This window comes from Aspergillus fijiensis (genome assembly GCF_003184825.1).
Source record: "Aspergillus fijiensis CBS 313.89 unplaced genomic scaffold BO72scaffold_125, whole genome shotgun sequence".
Taxonomy (NCBI): domain Eukaryota; kingdom Fungi; phylum Ascomycota; class Eurotiomycetes; order Eurotiales; family Aspergillaceae; genus Aspergillus; species Aspergillus fijiensis.
Window position 1 is genome coordinate 1 of NW_024469101.1, and position 23,674 is coordinate 23,674.

General features: G+C 50.7%; 9 protein-coding genes across 9 annotated transcripts; 5 read left to right on the forward strand and 4 right to left on the reverse strand.

Annotated features, from left to right (window-relative positions):
* Positions 1 to 1,176: 1,176 nt before the first annotated feature.
* On the reverse strand, positions 1,177 to 2,823 carry BO72DRAFT_393210 (uncharacterized protein; the record flags this gene model as incomplete). Its single annotated transcript, XM_040941930.1, has 4 exons — positions 1,177 to 1,294; positions 1,350 to 1,547; positions 1,604 to 2,585; positions 2,655 to 2,823. 4 exons carry the CDS (start codon positions 2,821 to 2,823, stop codon positions 1,177 to 1,179), a joined length of 1,467 nt encoding a protein of 488 aa, XP_040794937.1.
* Positions 2,824 to 8,510: 5,687 nt separating this feature from the next.
* On the reverse strand, positions 8,511 to 9,192 carry BO72DRAFT_39348 (uncharacterized protein). The gene has a single exon (XM_040941945.1). The coding sequence runs from the start codon at positions 9,003 to 9,005 to the stop codon at positions 8,544 to 8,546; it is 462 nt and encodes a 153-aa protein (XP_040794938.1). The 5' UTR covers positions 9,006 to 9,192; the 3' UTR covers positions 8,511 to 8,543.
* Positions 9,193 to 11,347: 2,155 nt separating this feature from the next.
* BO72DRAFT_454112 (phosphotransferase family protein) lies at positions 11,348 to 12,957 on the reverse strand. The gene is made up of 3 exons (XM_040946151.1): positions 12,638 to 12,957; positions 12,277 to 12,572; positions 11,348 to 12,188 (listed from the first exon to the last, which is right to left on the reverse strand). The coding sequence occupies exons 1-3, from the start codon at positions 12,734 to 12,736 to the stop codon at positions 11,489 to 11,491; spliced, it is 1,095 nt and encodes a 364-aa protein (XP_040794939.1). The 5' UTR covers positions 12,737 to 12,957; the 3' UTR covers positions 11,348 to 11,488.
* A 328-nt stretch (positions 12,958 to 13,285) lies between these two features.
* BO72DRAFT_443044 (dUTP diphosphatase) lies at positions 13,286 to 14,269 on the forward strand. The gene is made up of 3 exons (XM_040943543.1): positions 13,286 to 13,670; positions 13,818 to 13,990; positions 14,063 to 14,269. The coding sequence occupies exons 1-3, from the start codon at positions 13,322 to 13,324 to the stop codon at positions 14,147 to 14,149; spliced, it is 609 nt and encodes a 202-aa protein (XP_040794940.1). The 5' UTR covers positions 13,286 to 13,321; the 3' UTR covers positions 14,150 to 14,269.
* Positions 14,270 to 14,337: 68 nt separating this feature from the next.
* On the reverse strand, positions 14,338 to 15,991 carry BO72DRAFT_454114 (pyridoxal kinase). Its single transcript, XM_040946152.1, has 4 exons — positions 15,654 to 15,991; positions 15,382 to 15,594; positions 15,214 to 15,331; positions 14,338 to 15,154 (listed from the first exon to the last, which is right to left on the reverse strand). Exons 1-4 carry the CDS (start codon positions 15,715 to 15,717, stop codon positions 14,509 to 14,511), a joined length of 1,041 nt encoding a protein of 346 aa, XP_040794941.1. The 5' UTR covers positions 15,718 to 15,991; the 3' UTR covers positions 14,338 to 14,508.
* Positions 15,992 to 16,380: 389 nt separating this feature from the next.
* Positions 16,381 to 17,130, forward strand: BO72DRAFT_39575 (uncharacterized protein). The gene is made up of 2 exons (XM_040942009.1): positions 16,381 to 16,493; positions 16,572 to 17,130. The coding sequence occupies exon 2, from the start codon at positions 16,648 to 16,650 to the stop codon at positions 16,990 to 16,992; it is 345 nt and encodes a 114-aa protein (XP_040794942.1). The 5' UTR covers positions 16,381 to 16,493; positions 16,572 to 16,647; the 3' UTR covers positions 16,993 to 17,130.
* A 423-nt stretch (positions 17,131 to 17,553) lies between these two features.
* BO72DRAFT_338173 (uncharacterized protein) lies at positions 17,554 to 18,375 on the forward strand (the record flags this gene model as incomplete). Its single annotated transcript, XM_040940574.1, has 1 exon — positions 17,554 to 18,375. A coding segment is annotated over one exon (822 nt), but the record flags the coding sequence as incomplete, so codon positions are not given.
* Positions 18,376 to 19,241: 866 nt separating this feature from the next.
* BO72DRAFT_454116 (putative calmodulin) lies at positions 19,242 to 20,770 on the forward strand. Its single transcript, XM_040946153.1, has 3 exons — positions 19,242 to 19,406; positions 19,467 to 19,944; positions 20,007 to 20,770. Exons 1-3 carry the CDS (start codon positions 19,404 to 19,406, stop codon positions 20,411 to 20,413), a joined length of 888 nt encoding a protein of 295 aa, XP_040794944.1. The 5' UTR covers positions 19,242 to 19,403; the 3' UTR covers positions 20,414 to 20,770.
* Positions 20,771 to 21,301: 531 nt separating this feature from the next.
* BO72DRAFT_39601 (TBC-domain-containing protein) lies at positions 21,302 to 23,579 on the forward strand. The gene is made up of 3 exons (XM_040942020.1): positions 21,302 to 22,001; positions 22,094 to 22,890; positions 23,052 to 23,579. Exons 1-3 carry the CDS (start codon positions 21,468 to 21,470, stop codon positions 23,173 to 23,175), a joined length of 1,455 nt encoding a protein of 484 aa, XP_040794945.1. The 5' UTR covers positions 21,302 to 21,467; the 3' UTR covers positions 23,176 to 23,579.
* The last annotated feature ends 95 nt before the right edge of the window (positions 23,580 to 23,674 follow it).

A 23,674-nucleotide genomic window follows, 5' to 3' on the forward strand; every position in this document is an offset into this window, starting at 1 on the left:
CCCCCGGAAAGAAAGACAGCCATACCAACTTCAGTGGTCCTTACTACCAACCCTATTCAACACACCTAAAACTCACTGCGGGCCAGTGAGTGGGATTGAAACCATTTGGTCGCTTGTACTCTATCCAGCTGCGCTATCAAGCCTTCTGCTACTCACTTTATATGTCTACAATACCCATAGAAACTTTTACACATCACATCTTGCCAGTGTATTTTCTCCCTTCTGTGGGGTGTCCCGTGTCCCCTGCCTTTTGCTCTTCTTTCTCTCTTCTTCTGGAGTGTCGTCTTTTGATACAAGGCTTTTTTTTTGTTTTTCCCTTCTTTCATGCCGAGGCTAGCTGACTAGTTGTGCAAATACCTGAAAATGCAAAGGGGGGAGGGAATATTTGACGCAATTCAAGAAACGAGACAGCAACACAGAAAGTCCAGACCAACAAACTTCTCGGACCCCCCGTTTTGGACCTTCTTTTCTGGTTTCGCTGCTTCGCTTCTGCAGCTATTACTAGGATCACACTCAATACTACTAGTCAAGATAGAATCCAATCAATTGAAGGATGTTGCTTATGGAAACCTCGATCGACGCCAGAGCTCCTATATGTATATGTGGGGAATATTTTTACGAAGAAGACTAGAAGGTGCTGTGGGAGGCGCAAAGAGAAAGTTGGGAGCAGCAGAGGAACCGAAGAGGGATTGAGAATAAAAAGAGTCAAAAAAGGTATCAGCGAGCTTTCCCGAAGAACGCCAATGAGGTCAAATCTTGTACAAAAGAACCATAATTCGCCAAGGTATTCAGCAACAAACGAGGCTAAGGTGTATATGCAAGGTAAGAAATAAAGCGAATGGCATGGAAAAAGTCGCGCAGGACAATGGATGATAGAGTGTCAAGAGTAACTCCAAGAAGATCTGGTATCACTAAAAGAAGAGTATCAAGAAGACGGGACGAGCTCATATGATGCATGTGCAGTAGACACGACAATTGGGGAATCGGGTAGCGGGCGGTGGGTAAGAGTGGCTGCGTGATTCCCAGCATGACTCATCAGCATCAGGATCATGTTCGAGAAAGCCACCTTCCCGAGGACTGAATCAACACGGGCGCTGTCGCTAATGCAACACCATCTGAACAGTAAATCTGCACTTATGGGAAGAGGGGTTCTCACGACGGTCGTGAGGAGGTCGCTCATTGAGCGTTGGTGCGGCGGCGCCGACCGCGGTTGCTACCTTCCGGTCTCTGGGCCAGGACCTGCCTGAGAGCCGGATCATCCTTATTCTTATCGACATGATGGACTCGGACATGTCTGTTTAGATTGTGAGTTGCGCGGTTATATTGACTCTCGGTAAACAAGGCCTTACCGTTGAAGATTGTCCGGTCGAGGGTACTTATGCTGTTGATCTGGACAAAAAGGGCAGACATAACCGGGAGAATTGTGAACGAGACCATGACGGATCATCTCGTTCTTCCGTTTAAAGCCCTTGCCCCCTGGTCCACGAGGACAGCCTTCTATGGGGCAAAAATGCGGACGGTCTTGGGAATGAACGTTCGCATGAGAACTGTGGAGCCGTTGAGTCTGTGGTCTCAAGTCGAATGGGGTCATGCAGACGCTTACTTGAGTAGATATTGAGTCTGGAATGGAGGTGCCGTGCACCCAGGATGACGACATTTATATGTCCCAACTGGTACAGGCCCATTAGCCTGCGCAGAGGGGTTAAACGATCGGTCGCAGGACCCTGTAGGTGTCTGATCCGTCGGGGTCGGATAACTTGTCGCCGGACTCTTGACCGTGGAGGGTGCCACCTCATATGGGGAGGTCAGGTAAGGTATCTCTTTGATCCTCCAGTACGGTGACTGTGAAGCAGGAGACGGCATGGTTGACATTTCCTTCGAGCTCGCAGGAGATAGATGTGAATATGGGCTGGGCGGAACCTGCGGGGGAGGGCCAAACTGCCCCATGCGCTGGTGATCCCAGAGAGAGTCTGTCCTTGAGACTGGAGAGGAAGCTTGTACTGGAGGCAGGGTATAAGAAGAGGAGCCATTGATGCGCACGGCGGGATTTGGCGGTACATCCGTGACTGCCGCTAATGCAGTTTGGAGGGAAGGGAGGCTATGATCGACAGAATTCCCGGTTGATGAAGAGTGAAGCGCTGGTAGAACCTGGCCTGGAGATGTCGAAGGGTTGACGAGAAGTAGTTTGCTCAAGCGGGAGTCGGGGTCAGACAGCTTCCTTTCCTGTCGTGGCGGAGGATCCGATAGTAGTGATGAGATATTATTGTTATTGGGAGGCGTGAGCTGTTGCTCCTGCTTAGGAGACGACTGCTCCGGGGAATGACTAGGTTCTTTTGGCGTCAATCCGAACTGGGCATTCTCCCTCGGGTCTTCCTTAATATCTAAAGATACCAGATCGAGCGCTTGTTTGGCTGTGGCTGCAGCTTTCAAGCTGTCTGTCTCCGTGGGTTTGCATGGCTCTGGCAGCAAAGCATTGTCCAGTTTAGACCTTAATTTAGTAGGCTTGTCAAAGGATTCATCAGTTACCGCCTCATGAGTGAAGCCATGTTGATATTCGAAATTGGCTATATCAGGTCGATTAGGCTCTAAATGTCTGATCAGCACCGAGTTGCCCTCGGGTGTTCTGGGCTTGGGAGATTCCGGCAGGCGCTTACGGGAACTGCCCGAAAACGGTGCCACATCGTCCACAGCAGGTTTAGCAACGTCTCCCTCAGGCGGCGGTTCCCCAAAGGGTGGAGGCGAATCCTTGAGTGAGTAATCAACCTGGGTGGCCTTCAGCCCGGGGGAACCAGGGATTTCATCTGGGTCGTATGATTCTGTCATGAAGGCAGTAGTTTGAGGCGCATCAGGTGCGCTAGCCTACTGTCTGTCGATATTTCTTCTGGTGCCTTGTGTCGCGTAAAGCAATGCAAGCCCACGCTGGAGGCAGTGAATCAGGTCTTTAACCTCTCCCGCGAGCACAGCAGATGGGTCGCGTTGTGGGGCTTAAATGCACTGTCATCTGATTAGTATGTGCGCGGGTAAGGCCCTAGCAAGATGGCGTGTAGGACACGAAAGATGCAGCTGACAAGAAAGATGAGGCAAGCGATCTACGGTAGCTATCCTTTGGAGCCAGAAACCGAGCATAATTCGGATAAGAGAAGAGGAATGAGATGGAGATAGACGGTAAGTCATCGAAGAAGAAACATGCGAGGATCGAACCAATGATTCAAGATCCGATCTGTAGCACTTCGGGAGAACACCACATCATTTGGACCCGTTGCGATGGATGTGGGGTGCAGATCAAGCGAAGCCAGTTGAGAAACGGAGAGAGCAAGAAAAGAAGAGAGGACCAGAGGACCAGAGTGAAAGCCAGTGATATAGTAGGGAGGAATGTTGGGATTCACATGACAGCGAGTTCTCTCACTTTCTTTTTCTGGAAAAATAAGAATTTTGTGGTTTCCTCTCTCTGTTGGCTGTCTGATAGAGGATGGTGGGACAAGGAGGACAAAGAGGAGAAAACGGCCAAGTATTTTGCTTACCTGCTGCTGTCACAGAGCCCAAGTCGGGTAGCCTCAGGAACCAAGCGATGAGGCTCAAGCGGAAGTCAATCAACCGCACGTCGAAATCCACTCCGAAAGACAAGGCTGCACTGCACTGGGCGCATAGATCAAACGATCTTCCGCACAAGAGTTAAAAGGCCGTGGAAGTGGACTTCTGGGGAGAACCCGAATCGTCTAACAACCCGAGAGGCGGTCGTTTGGTTCAGTTAAGCAAAAGCGGGGGATGATGATGATGATGGTGATGATGAGAAGAGGTCACGATGTCACTCTGGCCTGATGAAAGGTGGAAGAGGAAGAGGCGGAGGAGGAGGAGTAGGTGCAAGTAAGCGAGCATCAGGTCATGAGGAGAAAATCATCGTCTAACGGCGCCAGGAGTAAGCAACGGCAACGGCGGAACTCGTGGTGATAGCAGTAGCCGGTGTAATTGTGGTTGTAGTTGCAGTGATGATCATAGGCAATGGCAGCAGCTGGAAGAGGAAGAGGAGCAGAAGAGTACCGCAAATCAGGACCAGAAGAATGAAGAAAATCAACAAAAGCGAAGAAGCACAAAGGTAAAGGTAATTAAGTCAGAATAGTGGTGGCCGGTAGTAATCCAGACACGATAGAATAGTGGCCGATATAGCTGATAGTTCGAGCCAGCGGGATTATGACGCGCTTGGCAGGTGAGAATTGGAAAAATAAAAAATAAATGAAATACGGTAAATCAAAATGAAAAGGGAAAGGGGGAAAGGGAAAAAAAAAAGCAGAGGAAAATAAAATAAAATAGGATAAGATAAAACAGGATAGAATAAGAAAAAAAAAGGTTCAGGGTACGGCCGGAGCGGTCAAGAGCACAAAAGCAGCAACCGCAGCGTGGGAAACGGCAGAACCGAAAGGAAGGATCCGGTTAGAAGCAGAAGAGAAGGAAGCAAGAAAGGGAATAAGGTGAAGAAGGAGTAAAGAAGCAGAAGTGGAAGAAGAAAACCCACACAACAACGGGTGAATGGATGGATGGATGAGAATAGATGGTGAGTGGATGGAATGGAATGGGGTAAGGAGATGAGGGACAGGATGGGACAGGACAGGACAGGATGGGATGGAATGGAATAGGACGGAGACGGAGAGTTAACTGGGTCGTTAGTCTAGTCAGTCAACAACTAGCTACCTTAACTTACCTCACTTCACTTCAGTTCAAAAGTCGAGGCCGTTCAAGCCGTGGTACAGTACTCCGTACTCGGGGTGGGATTATTGAAGAGGAGAAGGAACCGTAGGAAAAGCCGCGCTGACTGAAAGTCGATCTCCACACCCAGCCCGGCCTGGAAAAAAGACACGGGGTGGAGAAACAACAAAAGAGACAAACGACAGGACAAGTTTCTTGCTTCTACACTAGTAGCATCTAGTCCTGCCAAAAGACACCACCACCACCACAACATCGCAACAATCAGCTATGACCATAAGGTGGACACAAATAGACTCAGAGAGCAGCAATCATAAGAATAATGTAGAAGACCAAAATGCGATTAGAAGTGTCTTAGTGAGTGATAAGTAAGTTAGCTAACCCGTCTGTCTTCCTTTTCTTTTTCTCTCGTATTGTGTTATCCCCTCCCCAACTACTAGTTATTGACTGGCAATGACCCTATTCTATTTGTCTGCCTGGCTGGGCTGGCTGGGCTGGGCTGGCTGGCTGATCCTGAATTGACTGACCTCTTTTCTCTCGTTCCCCTTTCCCTCTCTCTATCTGGCATCCCCATTGACTTACATGGTGGGTGGGTGTGCGCGCGCAACAAAGTTTGACTGCCCGTCATGAGAATCACAATCACGATGATCAACCTTTCCGGGGGTTGTCCCAAATTCGCATTGAGGCTCCACCTGCGTCAAAACAAAATGGGAGAAGAGGAGGCCCTGAAGAAGCGTTGAGGGAGTGACTGGAAGCTGACTCCCAGACGCGCCACTGCAGCAGGCAAACAGAGGTAAGTGGGGTGAGTCTCCCCACGACTGAGAGACTGACAATTGCCGGGAAAGAGGAGACCCTAATTAGGTACTATTCTATTGACATCTGCTGGTAATGTGGACTCCTACTTGGAATGAACCTTACACACAAGAAAGCAGTCTACCACATTGGAGACCTGCGAGAAAAATTGATGTTCAACTCTCGAATATCATTCCTTCCTTCCGGTCCCCTCCTTTGAAACAAGAAGAAGAAAACAAAAAAAAGAATAATGCCACGTCCACGAGGCTGACCCAGCCAGCCTAAACCGAAAAGAGGCTCCACCCATATGAGGCTCTCTGCATGGAAGTCAATGATTGGCAGTCAATCGCGGGCACAGGTGAAGAGGCTGAATTGTTCATCTGCACAGAAACGTCGTGGAACTTGGCGACTAGGGGGAAGGTGCGTTTGGCTTGCCGCCGCCACCCCTTCATCTAGGCTGAAGCCAGCAGCTGTTAATGTGGTGGGTGGTGGTGGTGGTGGTCTTCATGATTACTTCTTCCACGCAGGGCGATCGTCTCAAATCGAGGGGATTCTCGATCGATCGGCAGAGCTTTCTGTTTCCGTTTCTCAATGTCTCAGTTCTCTATATCCGTAGATGCACAGTGATTTACTCGTTTAATTTTTCGTCTTTTTTTTTCGGTTGATCCTCGATCCATTTCGAGCCAACAGTCGTACTGGGTAGCATACCTCAGGCGACAAGGCTGCTGCCGGTGCAGTTGTTTGATGGCTGACCGCCTCGGAACGAATCTCAGTCAGTTCCCAAACCTCCACTTCGCTTTGCTGGACAGAATCCTTCTGGCTCGGTAACACAGACGGCACGGGAGAGCTTTTTAGGTCTTCATTCACTCATTGAGCCCTTTATCATGCACAGGGATTCTCATAACTGGTTATGAGAGAAAGAGTCCCGAGGCAGGCAGCATCCATCAAAAAACCAGGAATTGCAAAGCAAACAGCAGCAGCAGCGACCGCACTTGCGAAAAGGTCACATTTAGAACGGACGAGGAGTCTCGAGGAAGAAGAATGATGCAACAACTCTTAGCCACTATAGATCGCTAAAAACAAAAATCTAAACTAATCGCGGTCTGACGGTGGTTGACTTTCGTATGGACATGACTGATCGTTGACTAGGTAGTAAATAGATTGATTGAGGCCCAGTAGTTGCGCATAGGCACTAACGAGCTGTGCCGATTCCGAAGGCCCCATCTTATCGAACCTAACCAGTAGCCGCGGGCAGGATTGAGGATACATGGTCCTGAGTACAAAGAGGAATGGGAGGGGAGGGGAAGAAAGGAAAGAAGAGGAACAAAAGTCAGATCAGGTCAGGTCAGGTCAGGTCAGATCCAGGTCAGCTTTGTTGTGTCCCACTTCTACCCCTCCCTGTTTATTCCGGTTCTTCCCAGTTACATCGCACGGCCATTTCATCATCATCATTATCATCATCAATACTGTCACCAACAACAATAACAATAACAATACCAACAACAATGCCAACAGCAAAACAATAACAATAACAATAACAGCATTGTTGCTGAAATATTCGCACTCGTATTCTGGATGGTTAGTGATTACAGAGTTGACCTCTTTCGGCATTGGTTTCGACCCGTCGAATCCCAGAACCATGAATCGGAATGGGTCTATGAGGGGTTGGGCGGGAAACGGTTATCTACACCATGACCTTCAACTAACCCATGTAGGAATGGTTCTTGAGACGGACTTTAGTTAAGGTAGCTATAACCAATAAAGAACTTAGGACTGAAGGCATTATTAAGACAGTTTCTCTTCTCTCGGCTCAACAAGAGACCTAATTATCCATTCTACGCTTGGCTGTCTGGAGTTCAATTCCGGATGAGCATGGGACAAGAAGATGGGAGATGAAAAAAGCAACACCAAGAGAGTCAAATATGAAAAGAAGGACAAGTAAAAAAATGCTTGATGCCTATCGGTTGTGCGCATCCAATCCTGATCTGATGTGCAGCCAATCCTCTATCCCCAATTAGGCAGGTCTTCTGGAGCGCAGTGCCAGGTGGTGAGTCTCCTGGATTGACAGGGTATACTGTGCTGTACAAGAGGTGATTACTCAAAATGAATGTTTGAATTAGATTGTTGCAATACGGGTAAATCCTCAAGAGTAGACAGACAGACGGACAGGCGCACTCGTAACCCACAATGATCTGATGGGCTCTTGCCCTTCCCTTCGCAAGCTCTCCCGAGGGCTAAGACCCGGAGTAATTGAGGCGTCGTGGTCACTCTGGTCACTGGTGAGACTTTTCAACTGTCACTCTGCAGATGATCGGGTCGTAGCCCAACCCCGGCCCCACGCGCTTTTTCCCTCCTTCCTCGCGCCCCTCCCTCCCCCCCTCTCCCCCTCCCCACTTCGTCGTCAGTGCACCGAATGATCGATGCTCGTTTCACAACGGGCAAGAAAGAAATAACCTATGGAAGTAATGAGGGCCGCTGTTGCGGCGACTGCTACGGTGCTACTGCTACTCGTACTGCTGGCCAGCGGGGTCCGACTTCAGCGACCAGCAGCTGAAGAAGGCAGATCGCTGTGCCGGAGGCCCATTCTCACCTGCAGGGTTGGCAAGATAGCACACACCACTCATACATACACTAGCTTCTAAGAACCCACCTTAAATGACGACATTGTTCTCTGGTGAAGGCTGAAGGTTCTCCAAGTGTGATAAGAGCTGGTACTGAGTAGGATTTGGAGGCAATTGTTTAACTGATTTAGCCTGTTCTTCCCGTCCCAGAGATGGAGGAGGTACTCCATGATGTACCGACCAGCTGCCAGCACAGCAGGAGGCTACGTCGGAGAAAGAAAAAGTACCGCACCCCATGAAAGTCATGTTGAACACCTGAACACCATTGGTTCCTTGGAAGGCTTACGGCAGCACCCATCTTCTGCCCTGGACAACCATCTTGCCCAGCTGCCCCAGTCAGGAGCCTCGACCACCATCGCACTGTAAGACTTACTATTCACATCCGAGTACCACCTCCCAAAAGCTACGAGTTACAAAATTCTCTCCATCGTGTCAACTTAGACAGCCAATCCCCTGAGCCAAAGCTAGCGTGCTCGAGTCACGACTTTTGAGGAAGTAACAATCATATGGGTGCAGATCAAGTCCCGATGGGTTACTCTGCACGACGGAAACCGCGAGAAAACCAGTTGTTGTCGTCGAGAACAAGGGGAGAAGACGCAAAGAAATAGCCCGATTGAAGGGCCCTGGACATCCCCCTCCCAACTCCTCTTCCGCCACCCGCAGCAAGAAGAAGAGTAGGTAGAATCCAGAGAAAAATAAGAAGCCACACCACCACCCGCACAACGAGGGCGAGAAGAAGGTCGTGCAATGCGACATGTCATCCGATAGAAGCGACCGGATAGGGACTAGAGGCGGCCCGCGCCGAAGCAAACTGACGGTACAGTTCACCAATTCGCGGATGGATCGTCGACGGTACTTATAATCCCCGGCTACTATGTTGTGTGGGTGGTCCATAAACTTACCCTGCTTAACAGCATTATTATTACAGTACAGAGTAAGCAGCACACAAACAAGAAAAAAAAAGGAAAAATAAAATCACATACGCATACGCATACCCACACACACACACACACACACACACACACACATACGCAACAAAAAGTGTTCGACTTATGTACAGTCAATCATACCCTTTCCTCCAAATCTTGATTACTGCCCGCATCACTGCAGCATCAAACATTAAACACCGAGGACGGCCCCACCGTTTACTGTACAGAGTACCATGTGCCACTTCACTCCTCGACCACCCGCTTCTTTCGTCTGCATCACCCAATCTGATCGACACCAAGACGGCAAGAAGGGTGCTAGAAAAGTATCGGAATTGGAGGAATGTTCGATCAATGGAAGGGCGGGCGAATTGCCATCTTCTCTTCCCGCTTTTCCTCCCACCAAAAGGAAAGAGAATTATATCTGGCCCGGTTGAACCTCTTTAATATACTCCGTACTATCCGGCTACTAAAAACTAGCCAACTAGCCCTAGCCAAGCTAGTCAAAGGAATGAGATCCCGTGTTTACTCACGGTATGAAGTAAAAGTCATTAGGTAATCAACTAATCAAACCACCTACTAACTTATACTGTACGTATGCCAGATTCCTTCGGACAACCTCCTTCCCTTGCCCTAAGATTTAGACTTCCCGAATCCTTCGGGAAAAAGCTGATACACTGTCGTACCTACTAGTAGTCTAGGGCAGTCATTTGGTTACCGTAAACAGCAAGAAGCGAAAGTCGGGCACGTTTCATTCATTCATTCATGCCTGAGGTTCTCGTTCTTGCTGCTGAGCGGAATACCGAATGTATATGGGCTAGTAGTCCCGGAAACTGAATTCCCAAGTCTCTGATGTCTGGACCCAATTGAATTGACTTGACTTGATTTGTCGCTATTGATGCGCTATTGATGGAAACATGGGGCCTTCAAGTCATCACCCCGAAGGGTAGTGAGTGGGAATTGGACGTGCTAACTCTCTCCCTCATGCTTAGTTCTTACATGGAGCATAGTAAGTTACTAGAGAGGAGTTTGTTTCCAAACGCACCTAAGGATAGATAGTTCCCATTGATAGAGCGACGCTACGACCCAATATGTATGTATGCAGGCATATATGTATGTCAGATCTGCTTACTATTACCCTGCCTCTCTTCCCTTGGCTTTGATGATTCTCTGCGTTATGTGATTTCTCCTAGGAGATTCGCACCGGGGAAGAAAAGCGGATGGGAAAAGTACTTGATTCATGCAGCTACAGTGAGCCTGTGGACCGTATGGCTTAGTTGACTTCAGTTGCGCCCTCCCATTTCTTTACTTTTTCTTCCTACTGACATCTGTTCGGGATGTGATTCCTGCCGAGGTTCTCCCCGAGCTTGGACCACACAGCGAGAAGAAGAAAACAAAAAAAAGAGAGCGAAGGTGCAGTGCGTAGAGGTAGCGGTAGCTCCGACCTGAACGAGAGGCTATACTGCTAAGCGGTGCAATACATAATTGTCAAAGTACTGAACAACGTATTACGATTGAACTGATCAATTATAGACCCCCCTCCTGTTCTAATGACTGAAAAGTCAACAGTAGTTAATTCTACAGCATCACATATGCGTACAAAATTCCGACGCTTCCTTGAGGCTGGGAGAAGGCGAGACCCAAGCTGAGGCTAAAAGGACCTACATACTTAGACCCCTAAGAGTACCTAGTAGTGGTAAGTAGCCCTGGAGCCGGGGCAAGGGGGAGCCGCACCCAACTGATTGCCTCAACCGGGGAGAGATGCGTTGGTGCCGGATTGTGCTGACTCTTCGGAATTTGCAAAGGCTTACTGTATGTACCGTACTGTACACCTGTGCTGGCCCGGGTTTGTTCCTTGCTAAGCGCATATACGAGGAAATCCGGCGTCATCCGCCTCCAACTGAGCCTAACACATATTCTCTGGCTTACTCCCTATTATCTTCCTACAGTTGGACTAATCTAACTCACTAACTGACTAGCCCGTCGACGGACCTCGGAGGGTTCCATGATTTTCCCTATAAGGACAGAACAAACAATTCGAAAAAAAAAAAATAAGTTTCGAACCGTGCACTTGCAAACTACTGCTGCTCATCCCTTTTCGTTGGCACTGGCTTGCAGTCTGATTGACGCACTGACACTGTTGCTAGTTTTCTTTTGTTTATGCTCTTCTAAGCGTGCACACTCATTTCACATACGAGTTCGTTCATCCTTCTTTGAGAAATCGTTGTTCTGTCTCGAACTCAATGAGACCGACGAGTCCGGCGAGTCACCTTACTTGAGAGAGTTCTCCAACATGGATTTGAAGTTCGTGTATTACATAGGGACATAGCTTCACAGTATATCGGTTTATAATGATGCACCTTTTCCTCGTCCTTCCTTCCTTCAATACTTTCCCCAAAAAGACCCCCAATGGAGCGTTCGGAGACAGTCATACGGCCGCAATCGATGATTTTATAGTTTGGCCCGTTGCCGCAGTTGTTCTTGCACCTGTTTGACTCGCTCCCACGCCTTCAGCGCAAATGGATTGGTGTTCCTGGCGTACTCCACCGCGCGAGCACTACTGGCCTGCCGAAGAGCAAACCGCGCCTTGATACCCTGCATGATGACCGAACTTCGCCATGAGAAGAATGCATCCCCCCATGGGATGTCGGGCGTGGGGTCATAGCCAGAGACCTCTTGGTACCATTGGATACAATCGGCTCGTGTGGGCAAGCCAGGGACCGCGTTGGGCTGGAACTGGTCTGTCTTATGATCTGTGCCTTCCAAGAAGTATGGGCTAGTCAGATTACAGAGGTCTGACAGCGGATGACCCACCGTGGCCATCTCCCAATCCAGGATGCCAATGACACGAGGCTCGGATTTATGGAAAATCATATTATCAATTTTATAATCGCCGTGCACGAGCGTGCCCCGATCCTGAGGCTGGGTGGCCTTATCGGAAAAGAACCGCACCATGTCCATGAAATGAGGCAGCTCGCCGACCGGTTCCTTGGTTTCCACATCCACCGCTTGGGCTTGAGCGCGAGATACTGCGGTGAATGTGGCGATCTGACGATCGTAGTAGCCCGACGGTCTTCCGAAGCGTTCCAGGCCAACCAGCTTGGGAACGACTCGATGGAATTTGGCTAGTGTCCGAACCGCATCCTGCCATCTATATCATCTTAGCTCGGGGGTCATCTTTGCCAAAGGAGAGGAACCCTGCAGGTTGAAAATCGACAACCAACAAGGCAATGACCTACAGTGCAGTCCTTTCGGCAGGGTCGACGCCGGGCATAGCAGGGTCAGTAAAGTGGCGGCCATCTAGGAACTCCATGATGTAGAAAGGCGTGCCTATCACATCGCTATCTTCACAGAGACAGTATGCCTTGGGCACAGGTACATCTGTATGTTCCAGCGCATGAATGATCTTGTATTCACGCTCGACTTTGTGCGCCGTCTTGGAGAGCAGCTTGCCTGGTGGCTTTTTCCGTAAGACATACTTGCTGCCGTCGGCGGTTGTGAGCTGGTAAGTCGGATTGGATTGTCCGAAACCGAACTGATCTCGGAATTAGTAATCTGCTTGATGGCCCAAGATGAAATGCTAGTCAACAGATAAGCTACCTGCTTCACATCTACCGGCGTCTTGATTTCTGGGACATTCTGATCGAGGTAGCGTTCCAAGGAGGAAACATCAATCGGTTGCCGCACGGCTCCAGCCATGGCGCAACGAGTTATTCGGATAATGAGATTGCGATAGCGGGTATGATTACCTCGCTTTTATGCCTCTGTAGTTCGAGACAAGTGGTAGCTGTAAGCTAGGAACGTGTATCATGGTTGGAAGGACGGGCAGTCAGAGGTGGTTAAGAAGGGCACAGGTACACGACAGGCTCAACCGAGGCTAAGCACCGCATTCCATAGGGGTTAATTTGCGGGGCGTCGGCTGTTAACCACCTTTGGGGGGAGGAGGGGGGAACAATACAGCCGCGGGAACTAATGTAGTTAGCTCGTCAGTTACGTACCCTGCTCTTAGTCATACAAGTCAAACAATGCAAACCGACCCAGCAGTCAGCCAGAGCAAATGCAAGCAGGCAAAACCACTTAACGCGCTCGTCGCGTGTTGACCGCCAGACGCGTCCCACCATGAAAGCTCTCCTCAATCTCGCATTTCACCGTCCGCCTCGACACACCGCAATTCTTCTTCCTTCCTCTCTTCCTCATCACAGAAGATATAGAAGAAGCAACTCATATCTTACGCATCTCTTCTCAACCTCATTTCCACAACCCCTTAAGCCAGTTCACAAGAGAATGACCAAGGAGACCACCCCTCCTCCCCCCGCCGAAACCACCACCACCACCACAACTACCACCGCGGCGGCCCACGAACCTCCCTCCGCTCCCTCCTCTCCCCTCGCCAAGCGCACAAAACCCAACACCGCCGAAGAACAACCCCAGCAAATATCCAACATGGGCTCCACCGCTAACCCTCTCCCTGCCCTCCTCGTCCAGAAGCTCACCCCCTCGGGTCGCGCCCCGACTCGCGGCTCCGCCTTCGCCGCCGGCTACGACCTCTACAGCGCCAAGGACACCGTCATCCCCTCCAAGGGCAAGGCCCTCGTCGACACGGGAATCGCCATTGCTGTGCCCGAGGGAACCTGTACGTGTTATCACCACCACCACCTCCTCCTCCTCCACTTCCACCCCCTCCACCACCAGATATAGCTCATTCGAGCAAAGATCCGTTTTTCTGTCTCCATAATTCGTAACGAAACACAGAGCTAACCAGAACTCGATCACGCTATAGACGGCCGCATTGCTCCCCGCAGTGGTCTCGCCTCGAAGCACTTCATCGACACCGGCGCGGGCGTCATTGATGCCGACTACCGCGGCGAGGTCAAGGTGTTGTTGTTCAACTTCTCCGATGTGGATTTCGAGATCAAGGAGGGTGATCGTGTGGCGCAATTGGTTTTGGAGCGGGTGAGTAAACCTTCAAGGGGGACAGGACAGTTCGAGGAAATTGGCTAACGCTTGCTTCTTTTCTTGCGCCAGATCTACACGCCTGAGGTGACTGTCGTGGAGAAGTTGGAGGAGAGTGTTCGTGGAGCTGGTGGTTTCGGTAGTACCGGTACCAACTAAGAAGAATTATTCATATGAATCGATGTGATGATGATGATTTTGGGAAGATCAAAAGATCGTTCTGTATATGCCTGGCAATATTTGGGGCGAAGCAGGAAGGCAAAACGCTTTGGGGGGGGGGGGGGAGGGTTTGCGTTCAAAGATTAGACCGTTTCGATTGCGAATATATAATGAAATGCATATGAACTTGAAACACTGTCATTATACACTTCACATTCTATACCTCATACTCTCCTTATCATCTAATCCTTGAATGAAAGTCTATTGTCTACAGACCTCAAAACCGAGCCCTGCCCATGCTAAGCAACATCTATCCTCGATCTATGCACACCCCATGACTGGATGACAGAAAAAAGTGTTCACCGGAATTGTGCTGGTAGATCGTCTTTGCTCCATTCCTGCGCCGGGAATTCTACCGTCGGCTCGCGCAGGAATTGGACGTGTCGCACTACTCGCACCTCTGCGGCTTTGCTCTCGCGTAGGTGCTCTTGTTTCTTCCTCTCTTCTTCACCAAGCACCTCCCCGTTGGAGACAACTGTTGCTTGGAGCTCGGTATTACGCGCTTCCATGGTTTTCTCGAGAATACAGTGCATGCTGGCGAGAACCTTGACGGTGGACTGTGCCAATGGTAATGCTGTGGCTGGGACGTCATCTGGGGAGACCCAGGATTTGGTGGTGCGGAGGGCGGGGTCGGCGGCAAAGACGGCCTCACGGAGCCGAGCCACCGTCAGGGCTGCGAACATGTCCCCGGTCCCGCTGAAATAACAGTCGAGTGCGGGAACGTCGACGCGGAACAGACGCGGGGAGCCATCAGAGCGAGTGGTGGAGCCGATCACGGTGAGCGTGTTTGCGAAAGACGTAGTGGACGATGCGGATGATGAATCTGAGAGGTTGGAAATCTGGACGGATGTGATGATAACGTGGGGAACCTTGTAGGTGGCGTGAATAGCGGTGATGGCTTCTGCGAGGGTGCTGAGAGAGGTAATTTTGACTCCGGATAGGACTCTGCGCATGACCATTAGGTGATTGCTCGGATAAGGGAACTGGGCAAAGAGAAGTCTTACTCGGCCTCAAATTGATTCGGTAGGATCAAGTCCGCGTGATGAATCATCTCCTTGTATGCGGGGACGACATCGTTGTTAACATAGAGTCGGCCTTGATCGCCCATGACCGGGTCCAGGACTGCAGCCAGTTAGATGATTTCGCCAAGGTCAATCAATGAACTAGCTCACCCCAGAAGAATGAACCTGGTTTCTTCTCTGCTTTGCGCTGAAGATCCATCCCTATAGCCCCGACAGCCTCCACCGCGGCAGCGCTGGGGGCGTAGCCAGACAGCATAACATCGAAGTCAGTAAGGTGGCTTTGGGTCAGGCCCTCGTAAAGCGCGGAGATCTCTTCAGCCGTTGCTCTTGTCCCCTTGAATTGCCTGTAGCCCGTGTGGTTGCCTGGCAATGTGGTCAACACTGTGCCTGGATGATTTAATACGACGATCGTAACAACTGACTAAAGTGCACTGTATTCAACGCGGCAACATCACAACCCAGTAGCTGCATGACCACACTGGCCATTTTATTGCCAACATATCTGTTTAATCAGCCTGGAGTCGGAAGAAAAGAATAGTGTGATCGTTTGTATATGCGGGGGAGAGATGAATGTGGTAGAAGACATCATCCGTCGTTCCCCACGATGTTATGAGACATACCCGTAGACGACCTAGTCCGGCTAGGTCAGCTGACTATTCGAGGGTCTGTGGAAAAAGATGAGAGATGAGCATCACGTACATGGCTGGCTACCGCGAGGACCCGTGTTTCGGGAACAAAGAGATCAGCGACCATGATGAAATGAAGGAGGAACTGGTGGAGGAGGGGAGGGGGAGGGGAGGGGGAAGGGAAGGGATGGTGGGTTCAAGTTTCGATGATGGAGATATATCAATGATCAATCATGCAGTGGAAGAGATCCGCTCTGGAACTGGGTCGGGCGATAGGCGAGCGGCGGAGCCCCATTGCCGTCCTCAGCGATTGGTTCCTGAGGCCGACCTGTAGCCCGTGCCAACCACGGCTAATCTTGTAGTCTCCTCCCTACTCCGCGGCGTGCTCTTTCCCCTTCATTTCCAGTTAACCTTGGAAACGAACCCCGAGCTCTGACAGACGTTGCTTATGACCAGTGGACCACATACTCCGGAGTACATACTTTTTCTCTGGCAGACCGGTCTGTGCTGTTCTCTTGAGCTTTATTGGAAGTCATAAAAAATCCTCACACATGACGATGACTTCAGACAAGCAGACTTCGGCCCCCCCTCCTTCCCAGGAGCCATGCAGTCAGCAGAAGTCAGGATGAACATGAGGTGCACAATCCTGAATGCTTACTTCTGCTCATGGACAAACCCTTTCCGACTAGAAAGGAGATGCTGAATCCTCAATAGTAGTGTTGTCGGCTCTTGATCTTCTGTCAGACCATTCCTTAAAGTCCATGCCGTCGCACTGACTCGGCACGGTCCAATGAGACCCGCAGCTAAGAATAACCCTCGACCGGTCCAGACACTTCTCGTGTCTCTTGGTTCTTTGGAATCCGACTCTCTCACTGCAGGAAAGACGGTATCTGCACGCTGCAAAAGCCCTTCAACCCGTCCCGGTGATGGTGGCTTCAATGCCAGGCACGCCGTCTCGTCTCGTCGCGGCAGCCACACGCACACAGTCCACACACACCCCTGGCTACCATTGACCCTTCCCCATCCTTTCCTTTTATTTTTTTTTGACTGTCTCTCTTTCACTTCGGGCTTTTGCCATCGTGCTCACTCCCAAGGGTATCAGTTCAACTCCGGGGGTTACACCAGAATGGTTTAAAGAAATCACCTCCCTGCCGCTCTCTGCATACTTCCCGGCAAACCACTGACTTCCTCCTTGCTCCGCGCCCCCCAGTGCGTCTCTATACTTGGACCTCGCCCAGCCATCTCAGAGGATCAAACCATGTTCTCTCGATGACCATCACACGTTCCTTACTTAGTTTTCTGGTTCAACTCGATTATATCTCACGTTCTTGCACCAGTCAATTGTAATACCACTCCCCAAACCCGGGGGCCCGTCTAGGGCTGCGTCGCTCGCTTCCTCATCTAATATAAAATGGATCTTCAATTTATATTGGGCCAATGGTCTCAACGTCGCGCTTATCTGCAGCTTGGTCGTTCACAGCTGATGCTACTTCTCTCAACTCTTCTATGGAGTTTTGTTACCATCCCGACGGTCTTAGCAGCTGTTCCACTCCTCCCGAAAGATCCTCGGGCATTGGCACCAGATTCAAGCATCGCGTCTGCTAACGGGGTAAATGTCCATGATATTTCACTTCGGGGAGATTCTGCCGGACAAATACAGCATGCCAGGCGAGAGATTGTTATTGTCGACCCCAAAGATATCGCCGCTCTCTCAATTCTCGTTGCAGACGAGGACTCTGCCATTCCGCAACAAGACAAATCTCACCTCTCAACCCGAGCGTCTTCCGATTCGGACTCTTTCCCAACTGCTTTCGATACTAGCCTCTCGAACAACTTCACAACCACTACGTGCCCCAATTTCTTCAAGTCTTTCCTCTCCAATTCAACCATCACCTCCTGTCATGCCGTCTCCATGCTTCTGCGTGATTCCAGCTCCTTCTTCCATGTTCTCACATCGGCTACGCTGACCTCTGAACTCCTTGACACCGCGTGTGCCTCGAATGTCACCGATTGCGCGTCCATTTTCTCTGCGCTCGCAGTCGAGTTGCTCAAGGAGGATGTTTGCGGCAAGGATCACTCCGCCGGCAACCCCCTGGTCACTAATGCGTACACTGACATGATCACATATGAGCCATTATATCGTGCTACATGTCTTCAATCACCTTCGACCAAGAATTACTGTTTCGTGGATGCGATCAGTAACACCACCAACTCCGCCGATTACGATGTTTATTTCCTCCCTTATGGAAGCACTATCTCCCCCTCCCCCTCGCCAACCTGCAATAAATGCCTTCAAGCTACTCTGGCTCTTTTTGCCACCTGGGCTGAGGTTGACGGCCAGCCCCTTGTCAATTCTTATATCCCTTCTGCTGAGGCTATCAATACTGATTGTGGGGAGAACTTTGCCAATGTCAATATTACTGTCGGCTCCGAGAAGGTTAGCTCAGGCTCTGGCTTGGTTGTCCCATTGCCGCAGTGGTCGACCTGGGGCCTTGTCACGTTTAGCATAGGACTAGCCACCCTGCTGACGTTCTAGGTCGTCACGAAGCAAGTTGAGTGATCTCAGATCTCGCCTCTCTTTGCTCCTTCTTTAGACAAGTTTCCCTTACATCGCGCTCTTCCTTCTTCTGAGCTCCATGTTGTGTGCTTGCTCTTAGTTTCTATTTTCAAGATGCGGTTATGGGTGACGACAGCGATTGCTAGGATTTACACTTTTTCTCGGGTTCCCCTTTTCTTCGTACACTTGCTTCGTACTCGGTTGGTGTGAAACTTGGTCGAAACTCTGTATACCTTTACTTCTTTGTGTCATATAGCCACGTAATGTTTATACTTAATCTGGAAACTCACTCATAGTCCGTCATCCCGCATTTGGACATAGTTGCAGCAAATACAGACTTTGGGCCTCTTGCGTGGCTCGCAAACTAAGGCACAGTGACAGAAGATGCAAAGACGAAACACCGACGTTCTAGACAATTTTAAACTTCATACTCATCCATGACAAACAGAACTACCACAGCACAAGCCCTATGAGAGTAGTTCTATGCACGGCCAATCTCCACCGTGGGGAAACCAAAGAAAAATGGATCCGATCGACTCTATGGCAACAGCGTTTGCGACGCAGTAAGTCCTAATACTTTCTGCGGATGAACGCCAAAAAACCCAATGCAACTGTTCGGATATTCAAGCTGCGATCTTGACTGGATTGTGGACTTCCTAGATTTAATTTGATAGAGGGAAAAGCAACATCCAAAGGGATATCATCAACCGCCTGCCAATCCATGATTTCCCCGCGGGTCTCCTCATCGGTGCCGGGCCGACTCACCGCCGGGCCTTGTTTGTTTGGGGTGCTTTCCCTTTCTGGGCAGGTTGTTGCATCACTGGGCACTGGGCACTCAGCTCGAGTTACATACCACTTGACCAAACTTGAACTATCTTCTCATTGTTTTACATTCTATCCAGCTGTCACTCACTTTGTATCCAGCCTTAATTGATTCCTTCCCGCCTCCATCCCAGACTGGCTCTCATCCAGTCCGTCAATTCCCCGCCATGGTAGGTGTTAACCCAACGTCCCAGTGTAATTCAACACCCGCTTATCGGACACCGACCCAGGTCACCTCCAATGCGCCTTTTCGGCCATCACCATTATCCTTTGGCTCTCCTCGAGCATCTCCCTTCCGCCGTCCATCCACATCCAACTCACCTCCGCAGGCGCGACCCAGTACTCCTGGCAACTCCCCCGGTCGCGGATACACGCCGGTGACGTCTCCCAGCAAGCTCAAGGAATCATATACGGTCGCAGATGAGGATGAAGGCCCTTCGATGCCTCATCAAGATCGCAGCCCGGTCGCTCAACCACGCTTGACACGCGAGGTGCCTCTGTCGCCCACGCGGGGGGGCAGCGCCCCAGACACCTCCCCGACGATGATGGCTACCAAGGCCACCCATATAATGGCAGCATCTTCGGATGCTGCCGCTCAGCTCTCGCCGGCGCAGTTGCGAGAAATCCGCGAGGCCTTCCAAGTTCTGGACCGGGACAATGACGGCTTTGTCAACAAGGATGATGTGACTGATGTTCTGGCGAACGTGGGTAAGTGGCACTTAATCATCTTCGTTCATCATAGCATGGCTGACAAGCACCCTTAAATCAAGGCCAAGACGCATCTGCACTTTCGCAATTCTTCCCGCCTGGAGAGGCGTCTACGATCAATTTTCCCACCTTCCTCAATACGCTTTCACAACTGCTCGCCCCGTTATCTGCCCAACGGGAACTCTTGAACGCCCTGGCGGCCTTTGACGAGGATGACAGCGGGCAGATCGACGTGGAGGAGCTGTGCGACGCTCTGATGCATACCGCCCCCGAGGACGGAGATCGGCCGCTCACCGAGCGGGAAATCCGAGACGTGCTGAATGGGTTCACGGGCCGTCGGGCATTCGGGGCCAAGGGCGCACGAAGCACCGGAGGGGGTAAACGTGGGGAGGTCTTCCGGTATCAAGAATTCGTCAGTGGGCTTGTGGGCGGAACAGAGACGAATCAAACCACACGACGCGATGCCTAACGGAGTGATTTAGTTTTGTTATTCTTGTTTTTCCATTTTCTTTTTGGCCCATGGCGTACGGAGACACGAAGCATCAGCTTTGCGACTGAATTGTGGCTCTGGCAGCCATGCAGTTGCAAAGTAGACGACATGATTGTGATCGATGTGCTTGTATTTATTCTGCGTGTAGAGACGAGAGCGAAATTGAGATTGTGATGGAGATGGAGATTGGAGACGGAGGGTCCCCACATCGGCCCGAATTTAGGTTTTCTTTCCTCGAGTCAGGCTGGCACGAGAAGCTGTCAATCAAGGGAGGGGGCAGAGCACGACGGAGATGATCTTTTAGAGTTGGCATGCGAGGGCCAGCCTTCTCGTGCAATCAACATAATATCAAATTCAATCAATCAGTCAACTAAAAGGTCGATGATGATGGTGGTGGTGGATGGATTGAACTAATGAACAACTAACTCGCAGTAGTGCCAGGAAACTAAAAAGACTAGTCCCAAAGTCGAATTTCGCCAAGTCCAGAATGGAACCTGAACTGGCGGATTATTGATCGCTGATTGAATTGGTGGACTGTCAGTAACTTACTATGTACATGAGTAGTTCAACTACGGAGTAGCTAACTGGAAACTCTCCTCACTACAACTTCTTTGCTGTTTTGTGTTTTTTTTTCTTCCCTTTTTTGACTATTCTACTAACTTATTTCCTGCTAAGAAAAATTACTTGCATTCTTTTCTAATAACACCCGGGAGATCCACATCACAACCACCACCACCACCACCACCACCACCACCATTCACTTACTTACTACCTTCTCTTCAATTTCAACTTCGAATTGAACCTGCATTCTTTCACTCCTTCCCTTTCTTCTCCCTCCCCCCTCCTCCCCCTCCATCTCCCCCAGCCTCTCCCTGGTCTGTTCTGTTCTGTCTGACCAGGAAGATGGTTTCATGTGTCGCCTGCACTTCCAATAACAGTCCTTGCTGATCCTCCTCTCCCTCCTCCTCCTCCTCCTCCTGCTGCTCCTCGAACTCCCCGATCGACCTTTCCCCCCCTCCTCCCCCCCCTAATCATGTCGCCTTCGCCTACTCCTTCCTCCCTCTCTCCTACACGTCCTACCTCCTCTGTACCACCTTTTTCGCCTTCTTCCTCCTCTACTGCGGCCTCCCCCCGACCCACTCAAGCCCAATTGACTCTCGCTGCTTTGGCCAGGTCGCCCTCATCACCCCGGACTATGCGAGGCTTGCGCAAGATCAAGTCCCATCAGATCCTCTCCTCCCATCCACCTCCACCTCCCTCATCCGGACGCCTCTCGGCTGGTGCGGAGGAGCTTCCCGCGCCCGGACCCCAACTCGATTCCCCCGTGCGGCTTCGCAGTACACATCGCCGCGCACGTTCTAATAGTGACGCTTCCTCCCGGGAGCCTCCCATACTCACCGCGCACCGAAGACCCGGTAGAAAGACTGGGTCGGGATTTGGAGTCAAGCGGTCGTTGCTTGAGTCGCTCTTGCGCGACGGTCCGCAAAATGGGAACGTCCGAGAAGGACTAGAGGAGCTGCGTTATCTTGTCCTTTCGACACGAGTCGAAGCAGACGCAGATGGCATGGTAGGATCTAGCGATAATGATGGGTGACTTGATTACTCAAGTCAATGTTGTAATGGGCATGTCCGCTAATAATTCTCGCCGTGCCTCGCTAGTCTACCTACCGAGTTTATCTCTGGCTCGTTCTCCTCGATACGCCGCCCGTATCGACCGACGAATACCTGTCACTTATCCATCGAGGCCGTTCCCCCGCCTACGCTAAGATTCGCAATGATACTTTCCGCACCCTAGCCACCGATCCCCTTTTCAAACGACGCGTCACAGAAGCTAGTCTGATCCGACTTCTTAATGCTGTTGCGTGGAAGCTTCACGATGCGAAGAGCAAGCGTCGCGCCCGTCCGCGACTCTCGACCGGTCGTCGGCGCGAGATGGAGCTCCTTATTAATACACCCCCAAGCATAGCGGAAGAGCCCTCCCCGATGGGAAGCACTCCCGGGAGTGTGATCAGCAACAGCACCAGCAGCGCTTTTGGTAGTCCTGGCATCACAAATGAGTCCGCTATCTACGTGCAGGGAATGAATGTACTCTGCGCTCCGTTTCTCTATGCCGCCCGCAGTGAAGTGGAGGCTTTCGCCTTGTTCCATTCGTTCATCCTCCGTGAATGTCCGGGCTACATCCGAGGAGCCATGGATGGCGTCCACCGGGGTCTGCGACTTGTCGATCGATGTTTGGAGATCGTCGAGCCCAAATTAGCAGCCTACCTCTTCTCCAAGGGGCTGCAGGCTGAGTTGTATGCGTTCCCCTCTGTGTTGACCCTGTGTGCGTGCACGCCGCCCCTACCGGAGGTTCTGCATCTCTGGGACTTCCTGTTCGCCTACGGACCACATCTGAACATTCTATGCATCGTTGCGCAATTGATCCGAATGAGGGATATGATTCTCGAGAGTCCAAGGTATGTTTATTGATCATGACCTCATCATAACATCACACCTTGAGACACCACAACACGTGCGGGAAAAAAGAACTCACCGTAAACCAATGAAACACATCATCTTCCTCTGCCCCCTTACCGGATAAGACCCATCGAACTAATCCAGATCACCCACATGACAGTCCCAACAAAGTCCTCCGCTCCTTTCCTCCTCTCGACGCCAAGGAGATCATAGCCTTGACCGTCTTGCTGGTCCGCAAGATTCCCGAACCGCTCTACGCCGAACTAATCAACCACGCTAAATGAAGCTCCTGCGCTTGCCCGCTTTGCTTATTCGCCTTGCCCCTAGCCAGGCACAACTTAAGATGCTCCCGAATGAGCCCTATCGCGGACTCGAGAATCGATGCATTAGCTAACTCCCGCCTTCTCATCCCTCCTATCCCAACTTCCCCGAGAAACATACGATACCTCTCTCCACCTAACCTAACCTACCTTATCCAAACACATATGATACCTGCTGCCATGAGTTCCAACGAGATGAAACGACCATTTTTGTTTACTTGCTTGTTTGTTTTTCACCAATCTTGCATTTACATCCTACAAAAGGAGTCGATGGGAGGAATTTCGCTTTCCATCTGTACTTTTATCCTTTTCTTTGATAACCTTTTCCCCCGCGCCTCCCTACCTCATCGCTCGTTGCCCTGCCGCCTGCATGTGTGTTTGGTGTGTTTGTTACCCTGTTCCGGTATGCATTTGTCATCCGATTACTAAATCGATACTAACCTGTATTTACTGTACTATCCTC

Bases quoted from the DNA above. Each gene is read 5' to 3' on its own strand.
- BO72DRAFT_39348 (XM_040941945.1), bottom strand. From the start codon at position 9,005: ATGGACCACCCACACAACATAGTAGCCGGGGATTATAAGTACCGTCGA.
- BO72DRAFT_454112 (XM_040946151.1), bottom strand. From the start codon at position 12,736: ATGGCTGGAGCCGTGCGGCAACCGATTGATGTTTCCTCCTTGGAACGC. The intron at 12,573-12,637 runs GTAGCTTATCTG...TTCCGAGATCAG, and splicing joins CGCCGGTAGATGTGAAGCAG to TTCGGTTTCGGACAATCCAA. The intron at 12,189-12,276 runs GTAGGTCATTGC...AAGATGATATAG, and splicing joins CCTGCCGAAAGGACTGCACT to ATGGCAGGATGCGGTTCGGA.
- BO72DRAFT_443044 (XM_040943543.1), top strand. From the start codon at position 13,322: ATGACCAAGGAGACCACCCCTCCTCCCCCCGCCGAAACCACCACCACC. The intron at 13,671-13,817 runs GTACGTGTTATC...ATCACGCTATAG, and splicing joins TGCTGTGCCCGAGGGAACCT to ACGGCCGCATTGCTCCCCGC. The intron at 13,991-14,062 runs GTGAGTAAACCT...TTCTTGCGCCAG, and splicing joins CGCAATTGGTTTTGGAGCGG to ATCTACACGCCTGAGGTGAC.
- BO72DRAFT_454114 (XM_040946152.1), bottom strand. From the start codon at position 15,717: ATGGCCAGTGTGGTCATGCAGCTACTGGGTTGTGATGTTGCCGCGTTG. The intron at 15,595-15,653 runs GTCAGTTGTTAC...CCACATTGCCAG, and splicing joins GTTGAATACAGTGCACTTTA to GCAACCACACGGGCTACAGG. The intron at 15,332-15,381 runs GTGAGCTAGTTC...AACTGGCTGCAG, and splicing joins ACCAGGTTCATTCTTCTGGG to TCCTGGACCCGGTCATGGGC.
- BO72DRAFT_39575 (XM_040942009.1), top strand. From the start codon at position 16,648: ATGAGACCCGCAGCTAAGAATAACCCTCGACCGGTCCAGACACTTCTC.
- BO72DRAFT_454116 (XM_040946153.1), top strand. The intron at 19,945-20,006 runs GTAAGTGGCACT...CCTTAAATCAAG, and splicing joins TGATGTTCTGGCGAACGTGG to GCCAAGACGCATCTGCACTT.
- BO72DRAFT_39601 (XM_040942020.1), top strand. From the start codon at position 21,468: ATGTCGCCTTCGCCTACTCCTTCCTCCCTCTCTCCTACACGTCCTACC. The intron at 22,002-22,093 runs GTAGGATCTAGC...GTGCCTCGCTAG, and splicing joins AAGCAGACGCAGATGGCATG to TCTACCTACCGAGTTTATCT. The intron at 22,891-23,051 runs GTATGTTTATTG...CCCACATGACAG, and splicing joins ATGATTCTCGAGAGTCCAAG to TCCCAACAAAGTCCTCCGCT.